Genomic DNA, 16,819 nt, shown 5'->3' on the forward strand with positions numbered 1-16,819 from the left:
TTTATACCAAGTTAGGACCAGTGCACAAACTTTTGAAACACAGCCTGTAAATTATGTACTTTAAAAAAATTTTTTTTTAGTTATACATGGACATAATATCTTTATTTTGTTTATTTATTTTTATGTGGTGCTGAGGATCAAACCCGGTGCCACACATGTGCTAGGCAAGCCACAACCTCAGCCCAAGTTACATACTCTTTTTGAATATAACTTGAAGAGAAAATTAAGAGTGAGTAAATTTTTTTTTCCAGGTATTAGAGGTGAGCATAATTCTGACCAAACAGCTTTAATGCAAATGTAGTAAACCCAGGAAGCAATTTTTAGAACTTACTTACTCAAGTGCTTGCTTGCCAGGGTTTTTTTGTTTGTTTGTTTGTTTGTTTTTGTACCAGGGATTGAACCCAGGGCCACTGAGCCACATCCCCAGCATCTTTTTAATAGAGCCTTACTAAGTTGTTGAGGCTGGCTTTGAATTTTCATTATTCCTGCCTTAGTGTTGCCTGGGGACTTTGCAACACCAATATTAGTGGGATAGTTTCCTGTTAGAAAGCAAAAACCTCATGTATAGGTTAATTTTACATGAGATTAATTTAGTTTAATAATAACCAAGCAACATTTAAATTTTCACTTATTTCTCACCTTTACCACTTCTTTTTTCTTTTTGTTTTGGGCCTGGGAGGAAGAAGAAATCAAAACAGGAATGTGGCAAGTAGAGAGGGGGAGTGTGCTGTGAGGTTTTTGGTAACACAAAAGAAGGAAACTAATATTTATGGATTTTCCACCTCATAAAAGATATTAGAAGTTTTGACCCATGGAAGCAGGTGTTTTTCTTAAATAATAAATAATCAATCACTTGAATAGCATAGTGAATTCAGACAACAGAGAAGTTGCATCCTATAATAAGTATCCCTCTTAGTAACTAAAATACTGCTTAAAATTCTTGAGAAACAAAGATAGTTGTAAAAACTTTAAAGTGTTTTAAGCCTGTGAAAACAAATCTAGACAAAATAAAATTTAGTTCTTATAGTTAAATGAAATTACATTAGGGTGTCCCTTTATGATATTGGGTAGTGGTATAGAATCTTAAAGCAGGTAGTGTCTTAATCTAGATTTTCATTTTACTTGTGTATATAACAGAAATAATGCAATTTATCTGCAGTTTAAATTTTTTAGTAGTCATGTTAAAATAAAACATAGAATTAAGTATATACTATATTTAACTTTGTATCAAAAATATTATCATGTAAACATGTAATCAGTATAAAAATTATTAGAAATAGTTTTCATTCTTCCATATGAAATCTTCAAAATCCAAAGTTGTTTTAGGTTTATAGCACATGTCAATTGAGAAGCTACTTATTTTGTCAGAAATATTTCATCAGTATTTAGATTCATAAAAATTGCAGTTAAAAAGTGGATTCATGGTGTGCCTGGGGTTGTGGCTCAGTGGTGGAGCACTTGTCTTGCATGTGTGAGGCACTGGGTTCAATCCTCAGCATCACAAATAAATAAATAAAGGTATTGTGGCCATCTACAAGTAAAAAAAGTTAAAAGTGGATTCATGGTATTCCAAATATTATTAAAATATAAATATAATAAATGGAGCACAAAACATTTTTTTCTCTAATATATGCATCTTTGTTAAAACTGACTCATAAGAACAACAATTTATTTTATTTGGAAGCAAAAACATATTAGTTACAATACATCTGCCCAAGAAAATCCATTTACTTTTGTGATAACTCCATGTATTATCACATGAAATTCAAAAAGGTATTATTTTTCTTAGAGGTTTTGCAGTCAGTTTATGTAAAGTAGTCTATTATAATTAAAATCTGCACATTTATTCATGTTGAAAAATGTGTGAAATCATTGTTTGTACTATGAAAAGTTTCAGTTTTAACACAAATTCTTAAACCTGTCACAAGCTAGGTCACAAATAAGCTATTTTCTCCTTGGATCTTCAACTTTAGCTCATTCATATGCATTGTGACATAAGTAAAAAAAAAAAAAAAGTAAATTGCACTCAGATTTCTAAAAATCTTTTCCTGGTTTTACTCTGAGTCTTGACTATTGGCAAGCATTTCTTTTGTTTTAAGAAAATTTTGAATTAGAGTTGAGTATAGTAAGTCTTGCTAGGTGTCATGGTACATGCCTGTAATCCCAGCAATTTAGAAAGTTGAGACTAGCAGATTGAAAGTTCAAGGCCAGCCTCAGCAAAATTGCAAAGCCCCAAGCTAATTAGTGAGACCCTGTCTACAAATAAAAAAAGGCTACGCTACGGATGTTACTCAATGGTTATGTCCCCTGGGTTCAATCCCCACTACCAAAAAAAAAAAAAAAAAAAAGTGTAGTTAAGTCTTTGTACAACTCTTCCTTAACACAAGCATTTTAGTTAAATCTGCAACATGCCTTTTAGCATTCAATTCATTTTTTTCTGTTCATCTTAACAGTTCCATAAACATGTGATGAGTTGTAGCATTCGACCATATATGCTAAACAATTTTAATCACTGTCTCTGTGATGTTGTCTGCCTCAGAGCACGGATACTTGTAATACGTGTCAGATGGTGGAACAAAATAAGAAAATAAATAATTCCCATAAGTCCAGATTTTCATTGAACAGTATTTTGATAGAAACCTTTTCATATTTAGCTGAAAGTGACAAATGTAAAATGTTAAAAAATACAAATGAGACAAATTGTTTTTTAAGACTGCAAATAGACAAAGACATTCCTTTGTAAATTTTGAAGTCATTTTTGACAAAACATACCTGAAGTATTAATTTGGCAGTGTGTCTTGTCTTGTAAAAAAGTCACTTAAAAGTTTAAAAATTTTAAAAAGTACCTGCAATTTTTCAGATGTTGACTTGATTGATTTTTAATATTGCTAGAAAGGTCTTTTATTCACTGACAGTTGCTTGATGGTTCAATTGAAAATATTTTCTTGTGAAATATTCCTTGTAATCTTTACTCATAATTTTTAAATGGAAATAGTGGTTTATCTATCCACAGATGGTTTCTTTCTTTAGCAAGATTCCAAGCCTTTTTATAGTTAACCAAAGTTACAAGTTCAAATCCTTTAGAAATCATTAATATGTTTTTGTTACACATCTAATTTCTCATTTAATTGTGACTAATTTCCTCAATTACTTTTTGAGAGGCAATTTTATATTACATTAAAATGCATTTGCAATTTCCTCTTAATAATGTCTTGTTTTATAATCTTAAAACTTTTCCTATAAAGTTTTTTAGTGTTTTTTTTTAAGTGCAAATTGCAACTGCCATTTTAGTTAAATCTGCAACATGCCTCTCCCCTCCCCTGCTTCATCTCCACTTGATTTTGTCCTAGTGGTATGCCTTCATTTGAAAATTTAAATTTTTTTTTTCCTTTTTGCAGTACTGGGGATTAAATCCAGCGGTGCTGTACTGCTTAGCTATGTCCCTAGTTTTTTCTGTTTTTTGTTTTGAGACAGGGTCTCACTAAGTTGCCCAGAATAGCCTTGAACTTGGATCCTCATGCCTCAGTCTCCTGAGATCTGGGCTTACAGGTGAATGCCACTGTGCCCAGCTTCCATTCTTAATTTTTGAGCTAGAAAAAAAATCAAGTATTTCAATTTAATTACCAATTATGATTTATAGGTGTTACTACACACTCATGTAGTCTGCATAAAATATTGAAATAACATTATAATGCTACATTGTTACATAGAAAAAACATATGAATGGAATCATTTTGTTGACACAACTAGATTCATGCTGTGCTCTTGTATAATGCTGGAAATGTCTCGTGCACATGATGTACACTGCCATACATTTTGCATAAAGTAATAATGAAAGCAAAATATAGTTCTGTCATAAAATACAGTTATGTTTCATAAAGGTTAATGCTGTTTCAGTTATTAAGTAAAAATTTTAAAATCTTTAAAAATCAATTTATTTTACTCAGTTGGCACTGGCTGCATTAGGGCAACTCTATAGTCCAGAGCAGCCTACTCACTTAAGTGATGAAAAATGACCAGTTCATCTAGAGAGATGAAGTAGCTTGACCCATTTGAGTCTCATTAGTTAAGAACAGAGCCAGGTCATAAATAGCTCTAATATTTTAGTATGTGAAAATGCTACTTCAACAAATGTAATTTTATATTCTAGGCTGAATTCCTATCATCCCACCAAAATACTTTTTTATGAAATAATTTTAAACAATTTGTTTCTTTAAACTAAGCAACCACTATTTTGTAGGAGTTAGGGGTTTGTTTTTCATTTATGTAGAATAGCACCCTGTTAATACAGAAAAATTATCTGATTTTGTACTTAGACTTCATTTCCCAGATGAACACTAGCATTTGGAGTGAATTTGTTTTGAACACTGAATATTGTTTTATCTAAACTACATGCATACATTTATGGAAACAAAAAATGAAAATGTAAACAGGAATTAAAGTAGAATAACACTGCAGTTTCATTCTGCAGTGAATACGTAAGGTTCACCTTAAGCCCAGATTCATAAAGTAGTCCTTACCCTCATTTATGCTCAGAGGAGCAAAGAATTAAACCTTATCATTGATGTGATACCTTTATGAATTAAACCTTTTCATTAATGTGATACCTTTATGTATTTGTCATAAAATCAGTGAAAAATTTGTTCCCCTTCCAGAAGTACTTTGATCAAAGAGAGATGGTCCAGGATATAAAAGGTTGCTTTTGCTATATGTGGAAATGTTGGAAATTGACCCTGGGAACTTGAGAATGTGTTAGAGAAATTCTGATTGACAGCATGCGTGGTCAGTTAATGAGGGTGCATGTTAAATAATGACAAAGGTAACATTTTAGTTTAAGTTTTCAAAAGCATTCACTTAAAAATTTGACTTCTCTGAATGAAAGTCACAAGCCATGGTTTTGTATCTAAATTTTTAGAATCATTACTTCCCACCTATTCTCTCTTTTTTATTTTTAAAATTTTTTATAGATTGGTTCCAGATATTTGAGATGTTTTCTTGGATTTGGTTAGAGATAACATTATTTTTACTAAGTGCTATGCTTTCAAGGTTTTGTTTACTCAGAATAGTAGTGTTATTTTCATTATTCTTTAGTAGTTAAAAAAGTGCCTTTGTACAAAACTGCACATTTAAAAGAATATCTTACTGCCAGCCTATAAGTTGTTTTTGTTAAAATTGGCCTATTCCAGCAAAAAATAAAATGATAATGCAGTTAATTGTGAGTCCTTATATTATTTGCTTATTGACTTGCTAAAATACTGTGTTGATTTTTAAAAACACCCCAAACATTTTTTTACAGAGCACTTAGCAATTTCCTAATGCCTCAGAATGAAAGATTCTTTCTTCCTAACTCATCTGAATTCTATTTATTTTAATTATGTTTAAGATATCCAGCTTTTACTTTTTCTATATAACCCTACAAGTTAAATTACCTTTTTCCTGCTTTTCACTTGTATCTCTCCTCCCCCAAATTTCCCATTAATTTGTGTTGGAAAGTGTTACCTTAAAGATTTAGGCTTAAGGTTACATGAATGGGTGCTTTTATTTCCTTTTCCATGTATTATGTACCACTAAAAAGAATGTAACACATGTCCATAGCTCATTTCATTTCCAAAGGAGGAATTGAAGAGCTTTTAAATAAAAATGTGAAAAGAAGCTAGTGTTCATTGCCTACGTGGCTTTTTAAAAAGACTCTTAAAAACATTCCATTGTGTATTCCAGATCCTCTTTAAACTTACCACCAACAGTAACTGCCTACAGAGCCATGTGATCATCTTGGCAACAGCCAGACCTTTTAGTGATTTCATTAGTGGTTTCCTCAAGCTCTTTATATACACATTGATTAATATTTTCCTTGCAGTTATCGCTGTGATGATTTTGTGGTTAATGACACCAAGCTGGGACTGGTACAGAAAGTCAGAGAACACTTACAGAACTTGGAAAAGTAAGTATTAGGTCTTGGAAAAAAGAAGGGTGTTAAGGGGTACTTTAGCACTTTGAGTGGAATTTTTGTGAGTTCTATAACTTCATCATGTTTTTTATTGTAAATAAAATATTGGTAAACTATGCTTTGGGTTTGGATATCTGAAACTTTGCCCACATTTCATTTACTGTTTAGATAAGCCATGTCTAAGGGCCCAGGAACCTATTTTGTTGTTGTTGTTGTTGTTGTTATTGCTCACCAATTTGTAAGGTACTCAATTTTTTTGCAAAGAGAGTTTGGGGGAGAGGACAGAAAACAATATAAGATCATTATAGAGTTACCTTTAGTATTAGAAACTCTGTCAAATGTATTATGAGATCTTAGACTAGATCATTATAGAGTTACCTTTAGTACTAGAAAATCTGTCGAATGTATTATGAGATCTTAGACCAAGATTTATGCATTAAGAGAAATTAGATTTAAGTATCATTGCATCTGTATAATAGCACAGGATTCTAGTTTCATCTTATACTTTTTTTGTTAGGGGTAATGCATATTTGAAATTACAAAGAACTGTACATGCTTTGTGATCATAAAGAAATTGAAGAATTTATGTGAATAGACTTTTCTTACTATAGCTGAATGCCTATTCAGATAAAGCTTGCTGGACCCGAAATTGAAGTGATAAATAAAAGCCCAAATAGCAATGCCTTTGAAGCTACAGTGGATAGAAGCATGGCCTGGAATGACTGCTGACTCAAGTGAAATCTGTATAAATCACCCAAATCATCAGGTGCCATCTGATTTATTTTGGCAGTTGGTGTATAGAAGACATTGTGAAAATATGCCAAAGCAGGGATCCCTTGACAAACTTAAATGTAGATCCAGTAGAATATTTCAGAATATATACTGAAAGAGAAATAACCTAACTTCTTTCAGTGCAACACTATATAGTATTTGTTGACCAAAGTCTTTAATCATGTCTTATTGCCTTAAATAGAACATAAAGCTTATAAGGAAGATTCTAAAATAATTCAATCACTTTGGGTTTAAATACTTTTAGCTTGTCATCTTTTGCTCCGTTCTTTTTCAGATTGATTTTTTTTTTACCCCTTTAATCTAAACTAAGCATCATGAGCCTATGTAGGATTAGAAACACAGGTACAGATCACTAATCCAAATATTTAATTTTGTCTAAAATTGCTCACAATAAATTATGAAGTAGGAGATTACTGAAGTAATTAGTCACTCTTGGGATGATAATGTCATTGTAAAGATCTTACATGCTTGGTGTAAAAGTGGGTAGCTACCAGAATATTTTCTTTGCTACTTAGTTTTCTCTAAGACAAGACTGCCACCTCAGTCCAAAGTAAGTCAGAATTAAGTCAGAGGGAAAGTAGGGCCTTCCATAACTGTATGTGTGTTCATACAATTAGAAAATACTTTGTTTCTGTTCATTACTTCATCAGGTAAAAGATGTCACAGCCATCTTGTGCATACTTCTATTTGGCCCCACTGAGAAATCTACTTTGCAATTATTTTCCTCTGTTGAGAAACATCACCTAAATTTATTTTTATGTTTTACAAACATAGGCTTTAATTTATAGTGGAATCTAAAAACTGTGATTACATTTGTGTTTATCCTGTACATCTTCTGGGGCCTCGCTGTCCCGTGGAACTTTCTGCAATTATGTAAGCATTCTGTGATCTTCCCTTTCTAATATGGTAGCCACTTGCCACATGTGGCTATGGAGCATTTGAAAAGCCACCTTGAAACTGAATTTTAAACTTAGGTTAACTTTAATTCTGGAAAGAAAAATAATTATATATTTACTTTGGATTAGCTGGGTACTTTTAGAAGGTAGAAGAGAATTGGCAGACTTAAAAGTCTGTGTTTAACTATAATTTTTACTTCCTTCAGATTAGTTCTCCTGATATTTTGAAGAACAACTTTCTGATAAAATTTAAAGTGACATTTTGAAGAACAACTTTCTGATAAAATTTAAGCAGAAAAATTTTGATTAGAAATAATTTTATTTTCTAATCAGAATTTTTTATACCATAGGTGAATCAAATTAATTTATATATGCCTATAATCCCATAATTATCATTCCTCACACTCATATCTTAATCTATCAAGGCATATGAGTGAAACATACTTTTATCCAAATTAAGAAAGAAATATCAAATTTTAGACTCACTGTTAAATTCAGAATACTGTTGTCAGGTTTTTCCTTTTATTGTAAGGAATGGGTCTTCTCATTTTTGAAGCTTCACAAATGATTAGGTAGACAGAGTGGAAATTGGGATGGCATGTCTCACAAACTACATTTAGCTGGCTGGCTTTGCTGGGATCAGCATCCAGCCCTTTCTCAGCTTTGGAGGAGCAGTGGGAATTTCCAGGGAAGTTGAATGCTTCAGTTAATTTCAAATACTCGTGGGCCTGACTGGTCACTTGATGGCATGACTAAGCAGTCAGGCAGGGCTTCATGCCCTAGATGCAGAGGGCATCTTGAGTTTATTCTTTAGCCTGTTGTGTAGCATGTATATATTAATGTCTTTTTGACTGTTTGTTTGTGTTTTAATAGCTCAGCTTTCACAGCTGACAGGCATAGGAAAAGAAAACTTTTGGAAAACTCATCTCTAAACAGCAAGTTATTAAAAGTAAATGTAAGTAATTAAAACTTATTCAAATACAAGAGGTAGTTGAGATCTAGTCACTGTTATAACTCTAACATTTAATGTTGTTAGTTAAGGACTTTTATTAATCTGTGCCTTAGATTTGGAGTATTTTATAAAATATTTGCTACTTGTACTAATCATTCTTGATGTGACTCCAGTGAGTCCCCCATCTGTCAGTGCCTTACTGTGTTCCTCTGCTGTTGAAAGCAGGTTGCTCTCAATGCCTGCTTATGGTTTTATTATTCCATTTCTATGGAATCTTAAAGATCCTTGCTTCCTTAGGGTAAACATGCATATTCTATGGGACTGAACTTTTGCAAATTTTATTCCTTAGGACGTCTTTAAAATAATTTTACCATAGAAGAATATGCAACTGGGCTGAGTGGCATAAACCTGTAATCCCAGTGACTGGGTAGGCTGAGGCAGGAGGATTGCAAGTTTGAAGCCAGCTTTCACAATTTAGTGAGACCCTGTCTCAAAATAAAAAAGTGGGGATGTATTTCAGTGGTAAAGTGCCCCTGGGTTCAATCCCCAGTACCATAAAAAAAAAAAGAAAGAAAAAAGCAAAAGAAAACATTCTGGTAATCATCTGTTTAATGCTGTACAAGCCATAAGCAATTAATAGATGAGCTAAATTGGAAAGGTCAATTTGTGTGCCACCACACCCAGGTCAAACTGGGTGTGGTGGCACACACGGTAATCCCAGCAGCTTGTGAGGCTGAGGCAGGAGGATTTTAAGTTCAAAGTCAGTCCCTAAGCAACTTAGTGAGGCTGTGACTCTAAATAAAATATTTAAAAAGGGCCGGGGATGTGACTCAATGATTAAGCACCCCTAGGTTCAATCCCAGGTACCAAAACAAAAATTTAAAGATCACTAAATTGTTTTTAAATGAACCAGTGTTTTTGCCCCATAGCTACCCTTTGATGGTAGCTGTGTTTGGACACGTCCACAGTCTCATTTTTTTTTTGCCAGGGGTTGGGGGTGGGGTATTGGGGGTTGAACTCAAGGGCATTCAATCACCAAGCCACATCCCCAGTCCTATTGTATTTTATTTAGAGACAGGGTCTCACTGAGTTGCTTAGCACTTCACTTTTGTTGAGGTTGGCTTTGAATTCTGCCTCAGCCCTCCCTTGCTGCTGTGATTACAGGTGTGTGCCCTCACGCTGGGCCATAGCCTTTATTTTTTGAAACAAACAGCGAGAGTGCTCTTGTAACCATTTGAATTAATGGGCAGAAATGTTTTGAATTGAATTGGTAGGTCTACCTCCTAAGTATAGTATTCAGACATCATGGTGCATTGTAAAACTAATCAGAAAAGCAAGCCTCAAGTCTTTTTAAGAGAAGTTATTTTTTAAGGTTCATTGCTAAGAAAACATATATTGGTCATTTATGCATGGCTTCAAGTTATAAGTTTGGGAACAGAAATACTTGGGGCTTATGTAATTTTTTTCAGATTCCATTATATTTAATAGAATCGTATATAGGTATGAATCTTAAATTTTATTTTCCTGTTTATTTTTGCATTGTGTACTCCATTTTACATACTAATGTTTATTTTCTTATAATCTTCCAATAAGATACTCTCATTTAGGGGCTGGGGTTGTGGCTTAGTGGTAGAGTGCTTGCCTACCATATGTGAGGCACTGAGTTAAATTCTCAGCACCACATGTAAATAAATAAAATAAAGATCCATTGACAACATTGTTCTCATTTAGAACAACCCCAGGATCAGAATAGCCTTCAAAAAAATATTTATACACATAGAGACTAAATTGAGCGTATGTTTGACATATTCTTGGGACAGAAAAGGTCTACTTTCAGACTATCCTGATACTAGAGTTTCAAGGTGAGGCTTTTGCTTAACTTTGATATTTGAAACAGTCTGCCTTCCCTTGGCATTACTAATGGACTCTTCTTTTCCATTTTATAGGGAAGTACCACTACCATTTGTGCGACAGGCCTTCGGAATTTGGGCAACACATGTTTCATGAATGCCATCCTTCAGTCACTCAGGTAACATTATAGTCAGAGCTTAAGTATCTCGCATGAAAGTTTTAAGAGCAAAGGCTGTGCTTCTAACTCTAGTCATATGGCTTGGGGAAGTTACTTAACTGACTTTGCCTTAGTTTTCTCATCAGTAACATTGGGAATAATTGTTCCTACCTCATAGGATAGTGAGAAGATTAAATAATTGTCAGAAGTCTTACAGCAGCACTTGGTAGCAAATAGCTGTTAGCTCTTATTGTTTATTTCTCATTTTTCCGTGAATAGACTACAGAAGGGATCAGCACACTTTTTCTGTGAATGGCAGGATAATAAATAATAAATAATAATAATAATAAATAATAATAATAAATAATAAATAATAAATAATTTAGTCCTTAGTTCATGTTCTTCTCCTCCCCTTCCCCTCCCTCCCCCTCCCCCTCCCCTCCCCCTCCTTCTCCTCCTCATGTAAAACTTTCTGTAAAAATGTAAAAACTCCCTGACCAAGTGCTACATTTGGCCTTTGGACCAGTTTGCAGTTCCCTTATTCAGAGAGTTTATTTTAGTCTTTAGTTAAGTTTCCAGCATGGTAATAAGATTACACATTTAGAAGATCTTCAAAATGTAAGAGAAATAATAAAAATGAAACAGCCAACAAGTCTAACATCAACAAAATATTTTGAGAATTGTATAGTGTTAGATGTATCACATGCTAGAGTAAATTATCTTCCCAAATCAAATTGCTAATAAGGAGAAGAACCATATTTGATCTTTCCTTAAAGGTACATTCTTATGATTCTGTATAATGTTATATAAATAATATGGTTTGGTTTTTTTTAAGGAAATTATCAAATACCTAGAAACAAGCACCCTAAAGAGAGTAATGGTGTCAATCAATAGATGTAAGGAAAATTGGAGATATTTTTGAAGAGATTTTAAGTTCTTTGTTCATTTCTACAAAGTTATCCATACAGTTTAGTGCATGAAGAACTATAATGAAGCAATTCAATATAAGAGATCGTATTTAATACAACTTAAAATGTGACAATTAATTGAAAGATTACACTTTCAAAATCCATAGCTAGATTTCATAGAACTTTCTTTACAGTTATATTAAATTCTGTTCTTTTCTTTTTTAAAAAAAAATCATTTTCTTCTCTTTCTTTTAAAATAGTAACATTGAGCAGTTTTGCTGTTATTTCAAAGAACTGCCCGCTGTGGAGTTAAGGAATGGGAAAACAGCAGGAAGGCGAACATATCACACCAGGAGCCAAGGGGATAACAATGTGTGAGTTATCAGAATATGTCCTTTCTGGCTTTGAGCTGCAAAACACATGACTCTCACTAGTGATTTTTATTGTATTATTTGAGTTCATAGGCATATAAAAAAAACTGTAGGGAAAATTGTATTTTAAGTATCTAGCTGGCAATCTTAATAATTGTTGAAATTCTTTTCTTTCTGTTTAACAGGAAGGATAAATTTAGCATTCTACTTGTTGAATCTTTGCTAATTTGGGCATTCTAGAATTGACATCTAGATAGAGTTCTAGGTGTAGACTAACATGAATATCATTAGTTTATGTGACTTGACTTGTCTGATAGTGTTCAGTAAACCTGTCTTTGCTAATAAAATTAATTTGTAGCTAACAGATTAATTGTAGGGCAATACAATTTCTAATTGATATGAAGAGGGGAAAAACAGATATTAAGGACCAAACTTAATTTCATTATAGCCTTTTCCTATTTAGGGTTCAGAAGATCTGCTATATAATCACGATTTTTCATGTCTTCTGAAATAGAGCAGTGATTTGTAATCTGTATATAATTAATGTTTTCCCTGTCTGCCTATCTCAAATCCACACACTCCCATTGCCACTCATTTTGAAACATCATTTTATAATCTGACAGTGTCCTTCCTCAGTATCTGAGGAAGAGTAGGATAGAACATGTTAGAAAAATGGGCAATATGGGTAGATCCCCAGGATGGGGAAACCAGGCATCAGAGCAGGAATGGAATAATGTCACATGAGTGGTGTTGGAAGGGAGTTTTATTTTATAGCAGTATGAAGGACGAGGTGGAAAGTGCTTGCATTCAAGCAGGCTTCAATTGGGTAGGAGGGGATAGAACTGTCCTGTACGGACACTGCTGCCTTCCTGCACAGCCTGATGCCACAGTTCCTAATGGAGATGGGTGCTGGTAAAGGCCCCTTAACTGCTGTCCCTGGACTCTGGGTGATGATCTTTGCTGCTACCACTGACAGAGAGGGTTTGGTGCTGTCCTTGATTCTTTTTGTCACTTACTGTGCTTCAGATGTTGAGAACTCAGGCCACATATGTGTTCTGATTGTGAGGGAGGCTGAGAAAGCCAGAATCTGGATTTTTCAGCTTCTGGTAGGCAGCAGGCTCTGACTCCCACTAAGATGCTTACAGTGGCAAATTTCCCAAATGCAGGAAGAGGTTCAGGTCCTAGGAAATCAAATATACAATTTGTATCCCAGGGACCTGGATTATTGGGGTTGAGAAGGAAGGTATCGAGGTTCTCTGATATATGCATTAATTGAGTATCCAAGGGTGTGGTTGTTATATTGACAGAGAAGTTGAAGTTGAATATGTAGTTATAGCTACATGCATGGAAAATAAAAATTAACAGTGACTTAAACATCCATGGTTTATTTTCTCATGTAAGAGTCAGAGGTTGTTTGCCCAGGGTTGTTTCACAAAGTCATCAAGTTCCTCTGGTTTCTGTTGGAGCAACCATTAAGGTGAGACTATTATCCGCCATTACATCTTCATTCCAGCTTGAGGAAAGAGGAAATGGATCAATAAGAACTACTCTTTCTCTTTAAGGAAATTTCCCTAAAGTTGTGTACACTCACAGTTCTTTATTCTGGCAATTCGTACACTCAGCAAAAATGATAGTCCTATTCTTATGAGAGTAGAACAAAATGGATACTGGGTGACAGTAGGGAGAGTAAAGAGAATAGTAGGTACTTGAGCTGTTTAAATCACATTGAATTTGAAGCAACAAGAGGACCTCCAGTAGAAAATTCATATTGGAAACCAGAGATACCTGAATAAAAATGGCCATGGAAGAATTTGACTTTTAAATTTGGATTTGAGAGTCTGCGTACAGTTTTGAGCATTAAAAACTTTGTGACCACATGAATTCTGAGGCAGAAGAGAGCAAATGTTCACAGGTTAACATCTAAGAAGAGCTCCTAGTGATGGGCAAGAAGGAAAAATGCAGGGCAGTGACACATGCTTGTAATCCCAGTGACCTGGGAGGCTGAGGCAGGAGAATCAGGCCAGTCTCAGCAACTTAGAAAGGCCTTGTCTCAAAATAAGAAACAGAAAGAATTGGGGATGTATCTCAGTGCTAAAGTATCCAAGGGTTCAGTCCCTAGTACTAAAGTAAGAAGGAAGGAGGGAAAAGAAAAAAAAAATGCAGGAATGCAGGAGATGGAGAAAGAGATGCTATTGCTTGTTTTATGTTTTTAAAATGGACATTCTTAAAGGATTTGGCTATAAATTATCCACTGCTTTATTGTTTCTGTGCATTTTAAAAAATTCAGAATGTATAAATTTGGCAGTACTGTAGTATTCTCGGAGTTAACGATGTGCTTAAAAACTAGTTTTGTCAGCAATTAACTGCTATGTCTATGGGTTTTTGAGGTGCTCTTATTTAGTGGTCAAATGTAGTTCAGAAAAGACTAAGCCCTTTTAAAGCTTTTATTTTTCACTTATACATTTTAGACAATTAAACATTATATTGAAATAGTAGCCCCTTATTAGTAATGCTAATGATATTGTTCCTTCCTCTTTTCCAGGTCTTTGGTAGAAGAGTTTAGAAAAACACTCTGTGCTTTATGGCAAGGCAGCCAAACTGCATTTAGCCCGGAATCTTTGTTTTATGTTGTTTGGAAGATAATGCCAAATTTTAGGTAAGTATTAAAGAAGGATATTTTAGAACAAAATTAGTCTTTACACTTCTTCTAAAACAATTTCTGATAAAGTAGTAATATTTTAACTATTCTAGATGATACCTTTTTTTAAAAAAGAGCAGAAGTTGAATACATTTGACTAAACAAACTTATTTATTTAGATTATAAATAATATACATTAGAAAGATCTTTAACAAAGGGTAAGGTATTTGGTATAAAAATAAAACCCTTATATATAACATGTATGCTAAGAAAAATACTGGACAAAATTTTCTTGGTTCTTTGAAACTCTTAGAGTAATTGCCATCATATACTCTCTTGTTACACCAATTAAAAATATCCAAAAGAAAAGTAGAAATCCATGGTGTTATATTCACTCTTCTTATATGGGTTCTAATGCTCTGAAAATACTATTCATATCCATTAGGAGTTATGCTGCAGAGTGTTACAGTGCCCATCCTGACATGTTGGTAGAGGGACTGTGTTATAGGGGCTTCCTCTCTGGCTACATGTGCTGTCAGAAGAGAAAGCTGACATCTTCTGGGTTAGTCGGCCTTGTAGGGATTCAGATAATAAATAGTAGATGTGGTGCACTGCAGGTGTTGGACAACAGCCTTTGCCACTCCTGAATGGGTTTGATTCTTATTAGTCATGATTTTGGTACCTAGTATATATCTTCTTTTCCTTTGCTTAAAAACAGCACACAAGATATAGAAATATATCTTGATTTATTGCCTAATAGATTATTTTTTTAGTATAGAGAAATGTTCAAAAGTTAACAACTTAAAAGGACTAAAATTTGTTACCTTGCTGAAAAGTATAGTCTTGAGGATCTGACCTGAATAACTACTTTTAATCCTGGTCTTGATTTGAAAGGAACTTATGTATCATGCCATTTAAATTTCCTCTTAGGAAAGACTAATTTTATAAGAATTTTTAGAATTCCCTTACTCTTAACTAGGAAAGGTAGCAATGATTGTTAAGATACTACTAGTTGGGTTATTTCTAACACAGTCACCTAGTTGGACTCTTGAATAGGGATTTAATCTTTGTATTCTGTTATTAATTTTCACTTATTGAATGCTTATAATGTGGCAAGCAGAAAATTTTATATCTGATCCTCATTAAAAAGCAAGCAGCAAAAAAATTTGAAGCAAGGTGGAAAGTGTTACTCCCATCTCATAGAAGTCGAAACAAGAGAAGCAACTTGTTCAGTGTTATACATCCACTAGATATCATGAACAGAATTGGAATCTAGGTGTTTGTGAAGTTGGTTAATAATACACACATTAATAGTAATTTGTCCACATGTCTTGCATGAGACCCACTAACTAATTTTATATTGTTCTTGGTCCCCAGGGTAAACAAGGCCCTTCATTCTTTGGAAGTTTAGAAAAGTTATTGTACTTCTATATAACATAATTCTACTTTCCCTCTAAATCTTCCCACATCTCTGCCCTTTCTAGTTTCTGTGGCCCAATTGTGAACATGATTTAGTTTTTAGCTGCTTAATTTTCACATTCTGATATTCCTACTGGTAGGTGTTTTAGTCAGCTTTTTCAAATTGCTGTGATCCGAAAACCTGACAAGAATAATTAAAAGAGGAAAAGCTTATTTGAGGGCTCATGGTTTTAGAGATCTTGGTCCCTAGATAGCTGGGACCTTGGGGCTTGAGGTGAGGCAGAACATGATGGCAGAAGATTGTGGTGGAGGAAAGTATCTCAGGACATGCTCAAGAAGCAAAGAGTGACTAAGTTCAGCTCACAAAATATGTTCCAAAGGCATGCCTCCCCCAATGACCCACCTTCTCCAGGGACACTCAGTCAGTAGTCACCAGTCACCCTGTTAGGGGATTAATTCATTGATTGGGTTAGCCCAATCATTTCACTTCTAAACTTTCTTGCATTGTCTCACATGTAAGCTTTTGGGGGTGGGGGGGATACCACATATCTAAACCATAACAATAGGGAAAGAATTTTTTAGAACAGATAACCAGCTTGAGGAATTCAGCATGGATTCTCTGGGGTGATTGGGGATTAAACCCAGGGACACTCTACTGTGGGTCTACACCCCACCCCTTATTTTATTTTGAATCAGTCTCACTAAGTTGCTGAGGCTGCCTTTGAACTTGGAGTCCTCTTGCCTCAGCCTTCTGAGGTCACTGAGAGTACAGGCATGTGCCATTGCGCCTGGCTTCTGAAGTGATTTCTGATATACATGAACTCTTAAAATTCCTTAATGATTGCTGAGAATTAGGTGCTATGATTTTCTTGGCTGGGCTTTCTTTTA

The 16,819-nt window shown here is 34.2% G+C and overlaps 1 protein-coding gene across 2 annotated transcripts in view; it reads left to right on the forward strand.

The window, feature by feature from the left end:
• Usp3 (ubiquitin specific peptidase 3) overlaps nucleotides 1-16,819 on the forward strand; it is a 93,444-nt gene that overhangs the window by 48,845 nt on the left and 27,780 nt on the right. For both annotated transcript variants that reach the window (XM_026384786.2, XM_026384788.2), the window contains 5 exons: nucleotides 5,858-5,941; nucleotides 8,509-8,590; nucleotides 10,534-10,616; nucleotides 11,764-11,877; nucleotides 14,417-14,530. In XM_026384786.2, the coding sequence (XP_026240571.1) occupies nucleotides 5,858-5,941; nucleotides 8,509-8,590; nucleotides 10,534-10,616; nucleotides 11,764-11,877; nucleotides 14,417-14,530 (477 nt within the window). The remainder of the gene's footprint in view (nucleotides 1-5,857; nucleotides 5,942-8,508; nucleotides 8,591-10,533; nucleotides 10,617-11,763; nucleotides 11,878-14,416; nucleotides 14,531-16,819) is intronic.

Source organism: Urocitellus parryii, chromosome 6 (assembly GCF_045843805.1).
Source record: "Urocitellus parryii isolate mUroPar1 chromosome 6, mUroPar1.hap1, whole genome shotgun sequence".
Taxonomy (NCBI): Eukaryota; Metazoa; Chordata; class Mammalia; order Rodentia; family Sciuridae; genus Urocitellus; species Urocitellus parryii.